This window comes from Thalassophryne amazonica, chromosome 1 (assembly GCF_902500255.1).
Source record: "Thalassophryne amazonica chromosome 1, fThaAma1.1, whole genome shotgun sequence".
Classification (NCBI taxonomy): Eukaryota; Metazoa; Chordata; class Actinopteri; order Batrachoidiformes; family Batrachoididae; genus Thalassophryne; species Thalassophryne amazonica.
Window position 1 is genome coordinate 174,225,987 of NC_047103.1, and position 21,206 is coordinate 174,247,192.

The window sequence follows — 21,206 nt, forward strand, 5'->3', positions numbered from 1 at the left end:
ATTTGTCACATTTTGCTGTTTATTTCTGTTGACCAAAGATGGGTAATGAATTTCTATTATTTTGATTGAGTTTTGGTTCTGTGTGATAAATTGGTTTGGGCAGTGTTAAAACATTCCCTTCTGATTATTTCTTGGTATCCCCAGGGGCGGGGGTTTTAGGTATTTAAAGGAGGATGTTTTTGCCAGTAGGGGTCACATGGTGTTGGAGCTGTGGTCCTGATGCAGCTGTGGTGCTGCTGTAAGTTTCATGTTCATACTGTGTCTGAGCCTCCTTTTTCATTGTGAATAATGGCACTTATTGGAATTGCTGGCCATGAATAAATTACATTTTTTTTCAATTTATTTTAATTTATATAGCGCCAAATCACAACAGAGTTGCCTCAAGGCGCTTCACACAAGTAAGGTCGAACCTTGCTAACCCCCAGAGGAGCAGTGGTAAGGAAAAACTCCATCTGAGGAAGAAACCTCAAGCAGACCAGACTCAAAGGGATGACCCGCTGCTTGGGCCATGATACAAACATAAATTACAGAACAATTCACAGAAACAATTCACAAAACAAATATACAGGAAATGCTGTTTGTGCACAGGACAGGAGGGTCTCCAGCACAAATGCAACTCCCATCTCTGGATGGAGCTGCACCTTAAACAGAGAGAAAAACAGAATCATGCATCAGAAAGACAAGAAATACTGTATAATTTGCCAGCATTAAACACAAGAAAAACAGGAAATACTAAGGTGATCGCCGGCCACTAGCCCTAAACTTCATTAAAAGACCCAGAATTTAGGTAAAGTTGAGGCCATGGCACACTCTGTTTCCTAATAAAATGAATTAAAAGAGTAAAAAGCATAAAACAAACTGTACCAGTATGCTAGCCATACGAAAGGGAAAATAAGAGCATCTTAAGTCTGGACTTGAAAGTCTCCACAGAATCTGACTGTTTTATTGATGCTGGGAGATCATTCCACAGAACAGGGGCATGATAAGAGAAATCTCTGCAGACTTCTTATTCACCCCAGGGACACAAAGTAGTCCTGCACCCTGAGAACACAGAGCCTGGGCCGTACATAAGGTTTAATTAGGTCAGCTAGGTAGGAGGTGCCAGTCCGTGAACAATTTTATATATAGTAGCAGAACCTTAAAATCTGATCTCACTGGGACAAGAAGCCAGTGAAGAGACGCCAAAATGGGTGTAATGTGGTCAAACTGTGTCAAAGTCTGGCTGCAGCATTTTGAACCAATTGGAGACCCCTAATGCTGGACTGTGGTAAACCAGAAAATAGAACATTGCAGTTAGGGTTAGAGTTAGAAGACAGCCAATCCATAATCCAATCCAATCTAGAAGACATAAACACATGGATCATCTCAGCATCAGCCATAGACAGGATGGGATGAATCTTCGCTATATTTCGCAGGTGGAAGAAAGCAGTCCTCATAATATTTCTAATGTGGAGGTCAAAGGACAATGTAGAATCAAAATTACCCCAAGGTTCCTCACTTGTCAGTATGACACACGAGCCTAGGCTAAGCGTTAACTGGTCAAATTGATGCCGATGTCTCACTGGACCAAGAACCATCATTTCAGTCTTATCAGAGTTTAAAAGTAGGAAGTTTCTAGACATCCAACTTCTCACTGATGCAAGGCAATCGTTCTGTGAAGGCTCTCAGTTGTCCAGGTGGTTTCCATAGTAGAGTAGCTTGAATCTTCGACTGGACTGGGATGCTTGACATAATTATAAGAGATAATTATAATGGGTAATTTTAACATCCACATAGATGCTGAGAATGACAGCCTCAACACTGCATTTAATCTATTATTAGACTCAGTTGGCTTCACTCAAAATGTAAATGAGCCCACCAACCACCTTAGCCACTTTAGATCTTGTGCTGACATATGGCATAGAAATTGAAGACTTAACAGTATTCACTGAAAACCCCTTTTTGTCTGATCATTTCTTAATAACATTTACATTTACTTTAATGGACTACCCAGCAGTGGGGAATACGTTTCATTACAGTAGAAGTCTTTCTGAAAGCGCTGTAACTAGGTTTAAGGATATGATTCCTTCTTTGTTATGTTCTTCAATGCCATATACCAACACAGTGCAGAATAGCTACCTAAACTCTGTGAGTGAGATAGATTATCTCGTCAATAGCTTTACATCCTCATTGAGCACAACTTTGGATGCTGTAGCTCCTCTGAAAAAGAGAGCTTTAAATCAGAAGTGCCTGACTCCGTGGTAATTATATTATTATAATAATTACTATTAATTATAGTTAGGGCTGGATCAGGTGACCCTGAACCATCCCTTAGTTATGCTGCTATAGACGTAGACTGCTGGGGGGTTCCCATGATGCACTGAGTGTTTCTTTCTCTTTTTGCTCTGTATGCACCACTCTGCATTTAATCATTAGTGATTGATCTCTGCTCCCCTCCACAGCATGTCTTTTTCCTGGTTCTCTCCCTCAGCCCCAACCAGTCCCAGCAGAAGACTGCCCCTCCCTGAGCCTGGTTCTGCTGGAGGTTTCTTCCTGTTAAAAGGGAGTTTTTCCTTCCCACTGTCGCCAAGTGCTTGCTCACAGGGCAATCAATCAATCAATCAATTTTTTTTATATAGCGCCAAATCACAACAAACAGTTGCCCCAAGTGCTTTATATTGTAAGGCAAGGCCATACAAAATTATGTAAAACCCAACGGTCAAAACGACCCCCTGTGAGCAAGCACTTGGCTACAGTGGGAAGGAAAAACTCCGTTTTAACAGGAAGAAACCTCCAGCAGAACCAGGCTCAGGGAGGGGCAGTCTTCTGCTGGGACTGGTTGGGCTGAGGGAGAACCAGGAAAAAGACATGCTGTGGAGGGGAGCAGAGATCGATCACTAATGATTAAATGCAGAGTGTGCATACAGAGCAAAAAGAGAAAGAAACAGTGCATCATGGGAACCCCCCAGCAGTCTACGTCTATAGCAGCATAACTAAGGGATGGTTCAGGTCACCTGATCCAGCCCTAACTATAAGCTTTAGCAAAAGGAAAGTTTTAAGCCTAATCTTAAAAGTAGAGAGGGTGTCTGTCTCCCTGATCTGAATTGGGAGTTGGTTCCACAGGAGAGGAGCCTGAAAGCTGAAGGCTCTGCCTCCCATTCTACTCTTACAAACCCTAGGAACTACAAGTAAACCTGCAGTCTGAGAGCGAAGCGCTCTATTGGGGTGATATGGTACTACGAGGTCCCTAAGATAAGATGGGACCTGATTATTCAAAACCTTATAAGTAAGAAGAAGAATTTTAAATTCTATTCTAGAATTAACAGGAAGCCAATGAAGAGAGGCCAATATGGGTGAGATATGCTCTCTCCTTCTAGTCCCCGTCAGTACTCTAGCTGCAGCATTTTGAATTAACTGAAGGCTTTTTAGGGAACTTTTAGGACAACCTGATAATAATGAATTACAATAGTCCAGCCTAGAGGAAATAAATGCATGAATTAGTTTTCAGCATCACTCTGAGACAAGACCTTTCTGATTTTAGAGATATTGCGTAATGCAAAAAGCAGTCCTACATATTTGTTTAATATGCGCTTTGAATGACATATCCTGATCAAAAATGACTCCAAGATTTCTCACAGTATTACTAGAGGTCAGGGTAATGCCATCCAGAGTAAGGATCTGGTTAGACACCATGTTTCTAAGATTTGTGGGGCCAAGTACAATAACTTCAGTTTTATCTGAGCTTAAAAGCAGGAAATTAGAGGTCATCCATGTCTTTATGTCTGTAAGACAATCCTGCAGTTTAGCTAATTGGTGTGTGTCCTCTGGCTTCATGGATAGATAAAGCTGGGTATCATCTGCGTAACAATGAAAATTTAAGCAATACCGTCTAATAATACTGCCTAAGGGAAGCATGTATAAAGTGAATAAAATTGGTCCTAGCACAGAACCTCGTGGAACTCCATAATTAACTTTAGTCTGTGAAGAAGATTCCCCATTTACATCAACAAATTGTAATCTATTAGACAAATATGATTCAAACCACCGCAGCGCAGTGCCTTTAATACCTATGGCATGCTCTAATCTCTGTAATAAAATTTATGGTCAACAGTATCAAAAGCAGCACTGAGGTCTAACAGAACAAGCACAGAGATGAGTCCACTGTCCGAGGCCATAAGAAGATCATTTGTAACCTTCACTAATGCTGTTTCTGTACTATGATGAATTCTAAAACCTGACTGAAACTCTTCAAATAGACCATTCCTCTGCAGATGATCAGTTAGCTGTTTTACAACTACCCTTTCAAGAATTTTTGAGAGAAAAGGAAGGTTGGAGATTGGCCTATAATTAGCTAAGATAGCTGGGTCAAGTGATGGCTTTTTAAGTAATGGTTTAATTACTGCCACCTTAAAAGCCTGTGGTACATAGCCAACTAACAAAGATAGATTGATCATATTTAAGATCGAAGCATTAAATAATGGTAGGGCTTCCTTGAGCAGCCTGGTAGGAATGGGGTCTAATAACATGTTGATGGTTTGGATGAAGTAACTAATGAAAATAACTCAGACAGAACAATCGGAGAGAAAGAGTCTAACCAAATACCGGCATCACTGAAAGCAGCCAAAGATAACGATACGTCTTTGTGATGGTTATGAGTAATTTTTTCTCTAATAGTTAAAATTTTGTTAGCAAAGAAAGTCATGAAGTCATTACTAGTTAAAGTTAATGGAATACTCAGCTCAATAGAGCTCTGACTCTTTGTCAGCCTGGCTACAGTGCTGAAAAGAAACCTGGGGTTGTTCTTATTTTCTTCAATTAGTGATGAGTAGAAAGATGTCCTAGCTTTACGGAGGGCTTTTTTAGAGCAACAGACTCTTTTTCCAGGCTAAGTGAAGATCTTCTAAATTAGTGAGACGCCATTTCCTCTCCAACTTACGGGTTATCTGCTTTAAGCTACGAGTTTGTGAGTTATACCACGGAGTCAGACACTTCTGATTTAAAGCTCTCTTTTTCAGAGGAGCTACAGCATCCAAAGTTGTCTTCAATGAGGATGTAAAACTATTGACGAGATACTCTATCTCCCTTACAGAGTTTAGGTAGCTACTCTGCACTGTGTTGGTATATGCATTAGAGAACATAAAGAAGGAATCATATCCGTAAACCTAGTTACAGCGCTTTCTGAAAGGACTTCTAGTGTAATGAAACTTATTCCCCACTGCTGGGTAGTCCATCAGAGTAAATGTAATGTTATTAAGAAATGATCAGACAGAAGGGAGTTTTCAGGGAATACTGTTAAGTCTTCTATTTCCATACCATAAGTCAGAACAAGATCTAAGATATGATTAAAGTGGTGGGTGGACTCATTTACTTTTGAGCAAAGCCAATAGAGTCTAATAATAGATTAAATGCAGTGTTGAGGGCTGTCATTCTCAGCATCTGTGTGGATGTTAAAATTGCCCACTATAATTATCTTATCTGAGCTAAGCACTAAGTCAGACAAAAGGTCTGAAAATTCACAGAGAAACTCACAGTAACGACCAGGTGGACGATAGATAATAACAAATAAACTGGTTTTTGGGACTTCCAATTTGGATGGACAAGACTAAGAGACAAGCTTTCAAATGAATTAAAGCTCTGTCTGGGTTTTTGATTAATTAATAAGCTGGAATGGAAGATTGCTGCGAATCCTCCGCCCCGGCCCGTGCTACGAGCATTCTGACAGTTAGTGTGACTCGGGGGTGTTGACTCATTTAAACTAACATATTCATCCTGCTGTAACCAGGTTTCTGTAAGGCAGAATAATCATATGTTGATCAATTATTATATCATTTACTAACAGGGACTTAGAAGAGAGAGACCTAATGTTTAACAGACCACATTTAACTGTTTTAGTCTGTGGTGCAGTTGAAGGTGCTATATTATTTTTTCTTTTTGAATTTTTATGCTTAAATAGATTTTTGCTGGTTATTGGTAGTCTGGAGCAGGCACCGTCTCTACGGGATGGGGTAATGAGGGGATGGCAGGGGGAGAGAAGCTGCAGAGAGGTGTGTAAGACTACAACTCTGCTTCCTGGTCCCAACCCTGGATAGTCACGGTTTGGAGGATTTAAGAAAACTGGCCAGATTTCTAGAAATGAGAGCTGCTCCATCCAAAGTGGGATGGATGCCGTCTCTCCTAACAAGACCAGGTTTTCCCCAGAAGCTTTGCCAATTATCTATGAAGCCCACCTCATTTTTTGGACACCACTCAGACAGCCAGCAATTCAAGGAGAACATGCGGCTAAGCATGTCACTCCCGGTCCGATTGGGGAGGGGCCCAGAGAAAACTACAGAGTCCGACATTGTTTTTGCAAAGTTACACACCGATTTAATGTTAATTTTAGTGACCTCCGATTGGCGTAACCGGGTGTCATTACTGCCGACGTGAATTACCTAATGACCTAATGACCTAAAATTCACAGCAGTTACACTAAAAACTAACAGAAGTATTAAACAGGCAAAAAAAAAAAAAAAAAACAGTTATAAAAGTAACGGCGGGGGGTCGACCCAGTTAGCGAAAGCTAACCGCTAGTGAACGCTAACTGCTAGCGAATGTAGCGGCCTCTCTGTGGGTTCTTGACAGGCATGAAATATTAAAAAGGAGATGGGACGACTGTGGACCGTTCGAGCACAGCAACAGCTTGGCTCCTTTTACCGTACGTTTCCGTACGCACACACATACACACAACTGGGAGCCCGTCGCTCCTCACCTCCCGTCTACGGTAACACAACAGTGCCAAAATTAACCCTGTGCAGCCTCACAGTAAATAAAGGAAATAAATAAAGATAAAGCAAAGACATCAGAAAGTCTGTTACACACATCCCCCCCCTCAAAATGAAACGTCCTCGTTTCTAGTGCCACCATAAACAAAGCACATATACCATAACAAACAACAACAAAAAAGCAGTATAACAGACTCCTGAATAGTCGGATGTAATTAGCATCCACCAAACACTGTAAAATCATAACAAACACGTTGCACTGAACTCAGAAACTTAATGAAGTTTTTGAAGTGCACTGGAGGTCGCACCACTCTCCCTCCACGAGATTGAGAGGGCATCGATGCCCTCGAATCCCCCCAGAGTTCATAATCTCCACTCGCAGCCTGAGGCTGACCCTTCACATCCGGGGCCTGGGCGGCTGGCCGGATGGGACTGCAAGCAAGAGGAGCAGCAGGAGGCGTATGCATTGGCAATAGCAGAGTGTACAGTTTGAGTCTGTCATGGTGAACAACCTGGGCTCATTCCATCGAGTCCAGAGGGTTAACAATGTGGTATGTCAGGGCATCTTCCCCACCTGAAGCCAACACCTGAGCGATCTGATAGGGGCCTTTCGAGTGTGGCGCCAAGTTGGTGTGGTTTTCAGTGTGATTATTCAGCCACTGAATATAATAATCAGTACTGTCTGATTTGGCAGGGCGCACAGATTAACAAATTTGGAGAAGTAATCCTCCACCACTAGAACGGTATCTGTTCCCCCCGGAGGTCCAAAGGCAACTCCAAAATGTCCACCGCCACCCTCTGTAGTGGACGGGCCACCTGAGACCCCCCTAGGGTGCTCTCGGTCTGGGAACAGGGCACCGGTGGGTCTGGCAGGCCTCACACTACTCGCACCAGCATTTAATGTCTCTCAACATGATGGGCCAATAGTAAGACCGTCTCGCCTTCTCCCACACTCACTCCATTGAGAAGTATGCCGCAGTAGGCTCCCCATGTAACTGTTGCAGGAGCTCAGGCACCATGGACGAGGGGACCACTACCTGAATTTGGTCCTCCCCAGATGCTGTCGGCCGCACAGTCCGACACAACAGTCCACCTACCATCGATAGACGGCTGAACTCTGGCAGCTGAACTTTGGCAGATAACCCCCTGAGCAGCCGACGAGGCAGTCTTGCCGCGTTCCATTCCAACAACCCCACCATTATGCTAATATCTGGGTCATCCTGTTGCCGGGCCCGCAGCTCAGAGTCACTCCCCGAAAGGGAGCAGGCAGCCTCCGGACCTGAATGGGACACCGCGGGAGGTGAGGAGCAGCCTGACTCTCCCACGGAGGTGACCGTGAGCTCCCCAGCCGACCTATCTGGGTCCCCTCGGGGGAAGAAGCCGGTCGGTGTGACAGTACATCCGTGTTGTTGTTCTGGGCCCCAGCCTTGTGAATCATGACCAACTTAAACGGGTCCAGTTCCAAAATCCACCTACTTCTTTGACTCGTAGGGTTCATTGTCCATAGCCATGTTCCTGATGCCCAACAGCAGATGATGGTCAGTTATGCTAGAGAAAGTGGACAGTCCCACATAGTGTTTGAACTTATGCACGGCCCACAACGACCGCCCACAGTTCTCTATCAAAAGTGGACCACCTCTTCTGCGTTTTTGTGAGAGCCTGAGTGGCATATGCCACTAACCTCTCGACCCCCCCCCCCCCCCCCCATCCTCTGCCAACACCGCACCCACTGCCTCATTGGAGGCATCAGTGTAAACTTTAAAGGGGAGTGCAAAAATTTGGCAGTGTTACCACAGGAGAGGAGGTAAGGACCCCCTTAAGATAGGAAAAGACCTCCTCACACTCTGCTGTTCAGTGGAGTCACATGTTTTGAGAAGGCCTTCACAAACCTCCTGTAATACGAACATAGGCCCACAAATGCTCTCACCTCCACCGAGGTACGTGGAGTGGGCCAGGCCCTCACCTTGTCCATATTACGGGGGTCCGGTTGGAGACCCTGTCGAGAAACCACGTGGCCCAGAAAAAAACCACATGATCCCTCATGAAATGGAATTTGCTTGGGTTCAACTTCAGCCCGGGCTGCTGTATCCTGGACAGAACCTCCTCGATGTGGAGGAGATGATCGTCAAAGGAGAGGCTGTAATCGCCAAATATACCATGCAAATGTGCCAGGGCAAACCCCTCAGAACAAGTTCCATCATCCGCTGGAAGGTAGCCGAAGAGTTTGACAGACCCATCGGCATGGCCCGCCACTGGTAAAGGCCCCTACCGGTCGTAAAGACTGTCTTCTCATGGTCCTCCTCAGCTACCTCAACCTGCCAATAACCATTAGAAAAGTCAAGTGTGCTGAACCAGGCCGAGTCTGCCAAGGCATCAAGGCTGTCATCCACACGTGGTAGGGGGTGTGAATCTTTAACCGTCACCGCATTAAGGCGACGATAATCGATACAAAATCTCCACTCTCCCCCTTTCTTCCTCACCAATACCACCGGGGCTGCCCAGGGGCTGCAACTCTCCTCTACCACTCCGTCTGCCAGCAGGCTAGCTACCTGCCGCTCAATCTCAGCCCTTTTCTCTGGAGATGTGCGATAGGGCCGTTGTTTAATGGGGGGATGGTCACCGGTTCTAATGCGATGTGACACCAATCTGCATTTGCCCGTGTTCCTGTCAGACAGGTTGAAAACATCTGAAAACCTCAGAAGGAGCTCCGAGAGCTCCTCCCTTTGCTGCATCATGATGGGTGACTCATCTAAGATGAATGTGCTCCTCGCTGGCGACGGCGAGGCGCCCCCCACATTAGCAATACTGGGGAGGGCTACCAGGTCATCTCTCCCCACCGAGTGGAACTGACCGAGGTGCAGCCCCCACTTAACTTCAACGGCTCCCCCAGATGGACTGAGAACACGCGCTAATGTGACCCCATTTTTCACACTATTCACAGAGTGAGCTACAACTTGCTCTGTCGACTCTGGGGCATTGGGTTCCAGATACACTTTGAAATCCTTAGCAGGTGACATAGCGCCACCGAAAGAACCAACCATCACTGGCACCAGGGTCTCACTTAAGGAGGGTATAGTCACAACATTCGCCATCGACACATTACAACAGTCGTGGGTGAGCTCCCCAGCAACGCACGGTTCCTAGTCAAAAAGTCAAGCCCAAGTAGAAAACTCTGAGTCGACTCTCTCAGTACATAAAAGTTGTGCTGAGAGCAGGTCGGACCCAATCGGAGTGTCACTTCAACAGAGCCCGGCATATTCAATATTTGCCCATTAACCACACGAGAACTAACATAGTTCTTTTTCAAAGGCCGGTTCCTCAAAGTGGTGACGGACATTCGAAAATCCGAACTGATCAATGAGACATTAGCTCCTGAGTCGACTAAAATAGGAACCTCACAATTCTCCACCACACCCCTGATGTAGGATGTGGGACGGTCACAACCATCCACAGCAGTGGCACCCTCTGTCACGTCCTCAGTCATGTCATGCCATACAGGGCCCTCGGTCTGAGCGGCTGGCGTCCGGGCCTCAACCCCAGCTACTGTCTGTTTCCCTGGTGACCACCTTTCACAGATGACTGTTGTGGAAAGAAACGCACACCGCGTCTCCTCAGCTCCTCCTCATTGCAGGACCTCCAACCAGTACTGGGACTCCTGCCCCAGGATGGCCTGGCTGTTGGAGAGAAGCTTCTGTCACATGGATAGTCATGAGGTGGGCGGCGGGGAGAGCGTCCCAAGCGTCTGTCCTCAGACCCTCTGGATTGACATCCAGACTTCCCCCAGGCACAGCTACAGCGCCCCCCAGATGGAGAGCGAAGGCCACGATCTCTCCTGTCGGCATCTCTGGCTCTCAGTCTCTGATTCTCCCCATACAACTCCCTCATCTCCATTCTCATTGCACACATGTCCTCATTTAATTTCTCTATGGCCTTCTGAAGGCCATCCGTAACAGACACAGACTGGACAGTTGCACTCTGACCCAGGTAAACACTCGTGAGTGAACTCTCACTGTCTCTCTGTAGGGCCTCCCTGGCATTCTCACAATGCTCAGCCACAGCCAGGGCCTCATCAACGTCTGCCGCACCCTGTTCCAGGCACTTAGCTTTCAACGCTGGATCCAGGCTGGCCAAGAAACGCTGAAACTTCTCCTCACACTTTGCATTGCTGCCGTAGTCCGGGAACACCTCCACCACTAGCCGGCTCATGTCAGCTGCATCCACTTCCAGGCTCTCTCCCGGAGCACGCACCCAAGCAGAAAGGCTGTCTCTGAAGTGGCCCAAGAGCTGTCTCTGCCCAAACGCTGTCCCGACCTTATCTTTGACAGCAGAATACTGTCCCACAGCAGAAAGGCCGCCTTACTGAGGCGAGTAGGCAGAATGCACGCCAATTCATCATTGCAGTCACTGCCGACAGATGTCGCACCGACGGCAACCTCTAGCTGCCACACCCAGCTGTGAGAGCTCTGGCTTCCATCACCAGCAAAAGGAGCAGGCAGGTCGACTCTAACTTCTCCACCAAGTGAGCTCCTGGTGGTCCAAGCCGTATAAAGCTTCGACAGGTCCTTGTCCCCACACCACATGTTGCCGAAGCACCACGCTCGTTAGCAGACTAGCTAAACTGAAGCAGCTAAGCTAACATGGTCACAACTCAAAATAACCACTCAGCACGAACGCCAAAACATACGACAACCTGCACAAGCGGCCATCGCTGCCACCAATGTAGCGCCCTCTCTGTGGGTTCTTGACAGGCGTGAAATATTAACCCTCTGGGGCCGGCGCCATCATATACGATGGCTAAGATCAAGCTTTACTAAATTATAAATAACTTTTTAATGATATGAGATAGAAACTTACTTTTTTTGCTGAAAAGTTAACTCCGCGGACTTTCGAGCTAGCCATCTGCCATCTTTGTACTCCTCATAGAAGCTGTGTGATGACGTGCACAATGTGAGTGTCCAATTGGAATTGGTTCACCGTCACATGGTTTTCCAAAATCCAATCGTAGGTAAGATTCACTTCACGTAAAAAACCAAGATCGTTTTCAGGAGTGATGTGTTACGAGTTGGCCTGTTTGAATAGCTCTCTGTGTGCTCCAATGAGTACATACTATTGGGCTCCAAATGCACTCAGTGAGATCAGTGAAGCAGACGGAGAGCCTCTGATGACAATCTAACGTGCTCAAACAAAGAGTGTGTAACTATCAGGATTGCTCCACTAGTTTGCATGTGAATCTTACTGGATTACTCTGTTGCTTTCTTGGCGTAAAGCACTGTTTACCATATCAATGGACAACAAAACGCATAGACCATTTCATATATATTGTTCAAAATGTGCATTTGTGCTTATTGTTTGAACCTTTTTGTTGTACACCCTTTCACACAAGACCTCAAATTACCTTTATAAAGTGTCAAAACAGTTGTTTATTATAGTTTGCTGTGTGTTTTGAATAAATGTGTGTGGAAAATTATTTCTTACACCTCAGCTCCCCTCTCCCCCTCTCCCCCTCACTGTAACTCCAACCTATGTAAGAGGCCAGCTCCTGCGGCTAAAGCAGAGGAAAGCAGCAGGACCTGATGGGATCCCCCCGAGGCTGCTGAGGACCTGTGCAGATGAGCTCTGCGAGGTCCTCAGCCAAATCTTCCACATGAGCCTCAGCCTGGGGGTGGTCCCCACCCTGTGGAAGACCTCCTGTGTCGTCCCGGTTCCCAAAACACTGCACGCCAAGGAACCAGCCCACTACAGACCAGTTGCCCTGCCCTCCCACCTCATGAAGACCATGGAACGGCTCATCCTGTCTCACCTCTGCACCATGGTGAGCGACACCCTGGACCCACTGCAGTTCGCCTGCAGACCCAACATTGGGATAGATGACGCTGTCATCTACCTGCTGCAGCGAGTGCTCACCCATCTGGAGACCAGTGGGAGCGATGTGAGAGTCATGTTCTTTGATTTCTCCAGCGCTTTCAACACCATCAGACCGGAGCTGCTGCAGGAGAAACTGGAGGACGCAGGTGTGGATGAATACCTTGCTGCCTGGACCATCGACTACCTCACTGACCACCCGTAGTTCGTGTGGCTGTGCAGCTGTCAGTCTGAGGTGGTAAGGTGCAGCACCGGGGCCCATCCTCTCGCCTTTCCTCTTCACCCTCTACACCTCGGACTTCACCTACAACACAGACAGCTGCCACCTCCAGAAGTTCTCTGATGACTCTGCCATTGAGGGTCGCGTGTCTGAGGGGAACGAGCTGGAGTACCGGTCGGTCATCACAGACTTCGTGGACTGGTGTGAGCGCAACCACTTGTGTCTCAACATCAGTAAGATGAAGGAGATGGTGATTGACTTCAGGAGGAAACCACCACCTCACCCACCAGTGAACATCCAGGGGGAGGACATAAAGACTGTGGACAGTTTCAAATACCTTGGTGTTCACCTAAACAGCAAACTTGACTGGACTCACAACACAGACAACCTGTACAAAAAAGGCCAGAGTCACCTCCACCTCCTCAGGAGACTGAGATCCTTTGGAGTGAGCAGGCATCTGCTTAAGACCTTCTACGACTCTGCTGTAGCCTCAGCTCTCCTCTATGCTGTTGTCTGTTGGGCCCCGGGCAGCACAGAGCGGGAGAGAAAGAGACTGAACAAGCTGGTCAGGAAGTCCAGCTCTGTCCTGGGCTGTCCTCTGGACTCTCTGGAGGAGGTGGCTGAGAGGAGGGTGTTAACCAAGTTCAAATCCATCATGAACAACTCCTCTCACCCTCTGCACCGGACTGTAGTGGAGCTGACCAGCTCGTTCAGTGACAGACTGAGGCACCCTCAGTGCAAGAAGGAACGATACCGCAGGTCGTTCCTCCCTGCTGCTGTCACACTGTACAATAACACTGTGAAATAACCACATGCAATAATATGTCCACAAATCATGTGCAATAACAACTCGTTTACTAATCCCTGCACTAATGACACCTTACCACATCTAAACTCCATTTCACATATTGTAAAGAACATGCTCCTATCTCCTTTTCAATCCCAATCATGTTTCTATATATGCATATGTATATGTGTATGTGTGTATGGGTGTATGTATATATATATATATATATATATATATATATATATATATATATATATATATATATATATATATATATATATATATATATATATATATATTCTATTTCTACCTCATTTCTTATGTCTTGTACTGTTACAAGTATTATTATTATTGCTTATCCTTATCTACTTGCACCCACCTTGTGTGTTTTTTAAGTGCTGACATAACGTGAATTTCTCCTCTGTGAGATCAATAAAGTTTATCTTTATCTTTAACAGCAAATAATCCACTGGATGTCACTGGTGTGTTTCCTGTAGAAATGCAATGTCGGAACTCAAAAGATTTTAAATGTGCAAAAGCTCTGCTGTCTTTTACTGGGTTATGCATCCCCTTTATATTCCAACTCAAAAAGTGAGTGTTGCCCACAATCTGCGTATACTCTAAAAGGTAATTCAGTGACTTTGTATATATCACAGTAACAAATTAGCTATAATGACTTAATAAATCTCTGAAACACATTCAATTGATTGTTTGAGCTGGATATACCAAATGAAATGCCTAAAAAAATTAACAATTTTATCTTAACTTTATTAGGATTAGGGTTAGGCACAGTGGACGGCACAGTGCGGCCCCTGCTAAAAGCCAGAGATGCAGCCTACAGAGCCGGAGACAAACTGGACTATAGCAGGGCCCACAAAGAACTAAAAAAGGGCATCCAGCTGGTGAAGCACAGATACAAGCAACGCATCGGGGACCACTTCAAGGACAATAACACACGTAACATGTGGAAAGGCATCCAGACCATCACGGACTACAAGCGCAGTGACCAGCAGGTCAGCCATGACCCCACTCTGCCCGACACCTTAAACAACTTCTTTGCACGCTTTGACTCTCCAAGCAGCAGAGGGGCTGTGCACCTTCCTCAGCCAGAGGTGCAGCATCACCTCTCACCCTGCAGCTGCACCAGGTGACCTCCACCCTGAGGAGAATTAACATCTGCAAGGCTGCAGGCCCAGATAAGGTGTTAGGTCGGACCCTGAAGTCGTGTGCAGACCAACTGGCAGAGGTTTTCCTGGACATCTTCAACCTGTCGCTGCAGCTTTCCATGGTCCCTGTCTGCCTGAAGTCCTCCATCATCGTGCCTGTGCCCAAAACAACAACCATCACCTGCCTCAGTGACTACCGTCCTGTTGCCCTGACCCCAGTCATCATGAAGTGCTTCGAGCGGATCCTCCTGAAATACATCAAGGACGCTATCCCTGCAGGTCTGGACAGCCTGCAGTTCGCCTACAGGGAGAACCGTTCGACGGAGGATGCTGTCTCGTTAGCACTTCACACAGCCTTGACTCACCTGCAGCATCCGAACACCTACGTCAGGATGCTGTTTGTGGACTTCAGTTCAGCTTTCAACACTGTTCTTCCGGACGTGTTGGCCCTGAAGCTCCACAACCTGGGTCTGTCACCATCGCTCTGCTACTGGATCAGTGACTTCCTCACCAACAGGCCCCAGGTGGTGAGGATAGGGAAGTCCACCTCTGCACCACTGATCCTCAACACCGAAACACCACAGTGTTGTGTGCTCAGCCCTGCCCTCTTCACCTTCTTCACCCAGGTCTGCTCTGCCACTCACCCTTCAAACATGGTCGTGAAGTTCGCGGATCCTGGGCATCCACATCTCCTCTGACCTCACCTGGACTGTGAACACTTCACACCTGGTAAAGAAGGCCCAACAACGGCTCTTCTTCCTCAGGAAGCTGAAGCGGTCTGGACTCTCCTCACAGTTGTTAGTGAACTTTTACAGAGCCACCATTGAGAGCATCCTGTGTCTCAGTGTGACGGTGTGGTATGGCAGCTGCACGTCACAAAACAAAAAGGACTTAGCCCGGGTGGTGAGAACAGCACAGGGGATTGTGGGCCGCCGTCTACCAGATCTGGACTCCGTTTACATTGTCCGAGTCCAGAAGAGGGCCAGACGTATGGCTGCCAATCCCACCCACCCGGGCAATGCACTGTTTGCACCACTTCCATCAGGGAAGCGGTACAGGAACATCAAAGCCACCACGAAAAGACTCAGGAACAGTTTCTTCCCTAGAGCTGTGAAAGCCATAGCCCCCTGCAGTGAACCACTGCATCCCACCCCCTACAGAACTATCAACATGAACCCTCCCCCCTTAAACACACAGACCTACCCCTATCACACACAGACTTACACCTCCATGTCTATCACGAACACACACACACACACACACACACACACACACACACACACACACACACACACACACACACACACACACACACACACACACACATCCCTAACAATCAAACTCAATCAAGACTCGCACTAAGCTGCACTTTATCTTTTTATCTTTTCATCTCCTTATTGTCACCTCCTCTCTCCCCTGTACACTCATTCTCATGTAGATACATACACACACCACCTGCAAATATTTTCTTTAAGTGTGTTTCTTTACCTTTATTTTTTTCTTTACCGTTAATATTTAAGTGTTTTATTTATGTGTGTGCTGATTTATTTATGAGGTCTATTAGAAAAGTATCCGACCTTATTATTTTTTTCAAAAACCATATGGATTTGATTCCTATGTTTTTACGTCAGCCAAGCTTGAACCTTCGTGCACATGCATGAGTTTTTTCCACACCTGTCGGTTGCGTCATTCGCCTGTGAGCACGCCTTGTGGGAGGAGTGGTCCTGCCCCCTCGTCAGATTTTCATTGTCAGGAAATGGCGGAATGATTTGGGCTTTTTTTCCATCAGAATTTTTTCAGAAACTGTTAGAGACAAGCAGCTGGAAACCATTCGAAAAATTTATTTCGGTGAAAATTTTACGGGCTTCACAGAGAATAAGGACTGTTACTACAGCTTTAAGGACACCCCACAATGGCGCATGGTGCGCCGCGCTCCGAGCCGCCATCGAGAGGCAGAAAACACCACATCATTTCTAAACGGATGGCTGTGTGAAGCCGGGACCGTCGTGAGCAATTTCTCTGGTTATCACAAGAGCTGAACATCAGCGATTTTCCAGCAGATTTCACTTTTAACAAGAGATTTTGTCATGGAAAGCCGCGTGGAGGCTTCGCGCATCAGGACCGATTCGCTGATCGAGCGAGACAAAGGAACATCTCTGTTTCGGAGTGCCAGAGGACAAGTTGGGACATGCCTATCTCGGCTTTCAATGCTTACCAGCCCAGTGAGTATAAGAGAAATTGTGGAGAGCTGGGCATGTCCCAACTTGTCCCCTGGCACTCCGAAACAGAGGTGTTCCTTTGTCTCACTCGATCAGCGAATCGGTCCTGACGTGCGAAGCCTCCGCGCGGCTTTCCATGACAAAATCTCCTAAGGCTTTAGATTCTTCAGAATAAAGTCAATCGCTACAGATGGATCCTCAAATAGTTTTTCTTAGCCTGTTGACAGGGTGATGCGAAGAACCACAGGAAAGACAATCCCAAACTTGATCCACTGACAGTTCTGCAGGAGCCACTTAGCTTCCGTGAAGGCTGCTGCCTCTGCAGCGATGTAATCGGTGAAAATACTCACTTTCTTGCCATGGAGGATTAATGAGGTTATGCGGGCAGCTTTACGGAACACCATCTCTCTTGAAAATAGTGAAATTTCACCACCATGACTCTCTGGGTTTCTCCTTCACTGGGTGGTGGCCACAGGCCGCGGCTGACTCAGTCCAAAGTCGGAGCAAAGTTGAGGCCCAGTAGCTCCTGCAGTATCTTAGCTATAGCATCTGTAGGTCGTTGGTCTCAGTTGTTTTCACTTCCGTCTTTTATCCCAATAATGGGAGCATTATTGGGAGCACTGGTGCTGCCGTCCTTTCAGGTGATCTAGCTTTAGCTGTAGCATAGCAGCTTCCAACTTCAGCTGGCTGACATCCTCCTCCATGATCGTCATCTTTTCAGAGTACCTGTTCAGTCCGTCTTCCAGATCCTTCACCCGAGTTTCTTGTTTCTTGTCCTGTATAGAGTCTATTTCGGCATTTAAATCATGTGTGCATGAGTCTATACAAAACAGTATCTTGCTGCTTGCAATATCAGCCATCACCTCAGGTAAGACTACAACCTCGTTACTTGAGGCTCTAGCAGAGTCTGGGGGTTTAGCAGCCTAGGCCCACATCCGCGAAGCAACTCAAAGCCCCCTCTAAAAGTTCCTAACTTAGCCTAAAATTTTCTGGCAAGGAGTCTTACCCTAAGAGTGAGCCAGGAGGTGTCTGAGAGCAACTCTGAGCAAGACGGGGACAGACACCCCCATCTTTGTGAGGAGGCGGGGTTGACCCAATTGCTAGGTATGACACAGTCCTCTTCCCATGGTTGTTACGGAAAGGGAAGGACAAATAAAAAGCAAATGCGCTCCGCAATCCTAGTCAGGAATGGACAGTGAAATCAACCTGAGCTGCATTAAGACATGTAATTGTGTAGGATAACTTTATGATGATGAAACTCAGCAAAATTAAATGAATTGTTACACAGCTTGAAAATGTTTGAATGTACTTCATTCACATACTGAATATCTATATATTAAAAGTATGCATGTGTGCATGCAATTGAGTTTATTTAGAATGTTCATTGTGAGTACATAATATAATTGTAAATATGTTAAAAATGCATGCATGACACAAGAAAGTGAAAACACTTATTTCCATTGTGGTCCATTTAAAATCAAACGACATAAATAATAAAATAACATTTTTAATAATACTGATAATAATAATAACAAAAATAATGATGATATTAGCAGTGTGTCTATGATAACAAGAACCTAAACAAGCTATATATATATTAAGACAGTAAATTAAGATCAAATAATGACGTAGATCAAGCGGGTAGCATGTTACTGACTCACTGTCATCCTACATATGGAGAGTATCTCTCTATCCCAAGTCTTTTCTGCCATCTCCTCTGTTTAAGACACTCTTAGGCTTATTAAAAGTCCTCCTCCCTCCTCTTACCACTTTGGCACCTTAGGAGCTCTCCATATCTTGTGAGCTGGCCAGCTTTATTTGGGACTGACCAAAAAAAGTAAAATATTTGTAAAAATGTTTGCCCTGGTCAGGAGCTCCACCAAAACACGTCCCTACATGTTATCACTCACCAGTGCCCCAGGGCTTTATTGTTTTGAGAATAAATAAAATAACAGCATTTTAGTAATGTGGTGTTTGGATCTTATCTGTACTATCAAGTAAGAATCTGATTCTTTTTTTCAGAATTCAATGAACCTCCCCCCTGACAAGGTGCGACTATTACGTTCATATGACAATGAGAAGAAGTGGGAACTGATCTGTGATCAGGTAGGTATTTTAGTTTGGATTGTCGGTAGCATGGCACAAGCAGAGGGTCACCCCTTTGAGTCTGGTCTGCTTGAGGTTTCTTCCTCAAATCATCAGAGGGAGTTTTTCCTTACCACTGTCACCTGTGTTCTTGCTCTGGGGGTTGGTAAGGTTAGACTGTACTTATGTGAAGCACCTAGAGGCACCTTTGTTGTGATATGGTGTGAAATAAATGAAAACAAATTTAAAAAAAAAATTGAAATAGAAAGGTCAATTGTGTCTCCAACACCGTTGTTATTTTTTCTCCCTTCTGTATGGTTAGCATACTGGCATAGAATGTACTGTGTTTCCTACTCTTTTAAATTTATCTCAGGGTTTACCACTGTGTTACATCACCTTTCCTTCTAACAACACTCAATAAGTGTTTGGGAACTGAGGACACCAATTGTTGAAGCTTTGTAGGTGGAATTCTTTCCCATTCTTGCTTGATGTATGACTTCAGTTGTTCAACAGTCCGGGGTCTCCGCTGTCGTATTTTTCACTTCATAATGTGCCACATATTTTCAATGGGTGACAGGTCTGGACTGCAGGCAGGCCAGTCTAGTACCCGAACTCTTTTACTACGAAGCCACGCTGTTGTAACACGTGCAGAATGTGGCTTGGCATTGTCTTGCTGAAATAAGCAGGGACATCCCTGAAAAAGACGTTGCTTGGATGGCAGCATGTGTTGCTCCAAAACCTGGATGTACCTTTCAACATTGATGGTGCCATCACAGATGTGTAAATTGCCCATGCCATGGGCACTAACACACCCCCATACCATCACAGATGCTGGTTGGTGTGGATGGTCTTTTTCCTCTTTTGTCCAGAGGACATGGCATCCATGATTTCCAAAAAACAATTTAAAATGTGGACTCATCAGACCACAGCACACTTTTCCACTTTGTGTCTGTCCATTTCAAATGAGCTCGGGCCCAGAGAAGGCGGCGGCATTTCTGGATGTTGTTGATGTATGGCTTTCACTTTGCATGGTAGAGTTTTAACTTGCACTTGTAGATGTAGCGACGAATTGTGTTAACTGACAATTGTTTTCTTAAGTGTTCGGGGCCCACACGGCAAGATCCTTTACACAATGATGTTGGTTTTTAATGCAGTGTCACGTGAGGGATCAGGTGTCGATTGCGTCAGCTGCTGGTAAGCAGCCTTTGTATGAGGATGGGTGGAGTCTCTCGTCGGATTTTCATTGCAAGGAAAATGATGTAACGAGTGGAGCAGCACCGCATCAAATTTTGCCAGAAACTGAGCGACAACCAGGTGGAAACCATTCGGAAGATTCAGACGGCTTTCGGTGACAATGCTCTGGGCATCACACAGATTAAGGAGCGGTACAACCAGTTTAAAGACGGCCGCACAGCGGTGGAGAGTGAGCCGCGCTCGGTCGGCCATCAACATGCTGAAATGACCAGATCATTTCCAAAGTGAACGCTGTGGTGATGCGGGACCGTCGTGTGACTATCCGAGAAATTTCCTGTAAATCCAGTATCTTTTTCCCATGAAAAAAGTCTACATTAATAAAAACTCATTTACATTCTTGTGTAAATTCATGTAAATCCATTTGAAGCGACAATGTCTTTTCTCCAATGAAAGAAAGTCTAGATTAATAATAAAAAAGTCACATAATCTTATCTAAAATCCTATTTGAACAGCACAATGTTTATTTTCCAGAGAGAGAGAAATTCTTACCGTCTTTCTCCCGTTTATCTGTCAGGTGTGTTCATGAAGCCAGCGACAATTCCACGGATTCTTGTCTTTGTAAAACATTTTTCCTCCGCGAAGTTCCACGGATCCGATGACACAGATTTGTATCTGTAACACACAGAACAGTGTCCGTGGACTCAAAAAACTTGCATGATGTCGTAAAAAAAAGGAAAAGCTTTGCGAAAGGCATTTTAAAAACTCAGTGACAATCACAATTACAGAGTACAACACTAACAGCCCCCCCTCCCCCCCACTCCTCTGCACGATGAAATCTGTGGAATTCCTCGGATCCGCAGAGTTTTCACAGCCCTGCTACATAAAGTAAATACATTTAATTGAATTAATTACACAATGTGATCATTTTATATT

The 21,206-nt window shown here is 45.6% G+C and overlaps 1 protein-coding gene across 3 annotated transcripts in view; it reads left to right on the forward strand.

The window, feature by feature from the left end:
• Nucleotides 1-21,206, forward strand: part of fmnl2b (formin-like 2b) — a 360,828-nt gene that overhangs the window by 28,932 nt on the left and 310,690 nt on the right. For 2 of the 3 annotated variants that reach the window (XM_034179807.1, XM_034179816.1), the window contains exon 1: nucleotides 18,969-19,100. The exons of the other annotated variant lie outside the window; for it this stretch is intronic. In XM_034179807.1, the coding sequence (XP_034035698.1) occupies nucleotides 19,023-19,100 (78 nt within the window). In that variant the 5' untranslated portion in view covers nucleotides 18,969-19,022. Of the gene's footprint in view, nucleotides 1-18,968; nucleotides 19,101-21,206 lie in introns of those variants that run through there. 3 annotated transcript variants of the gene reach the window in all.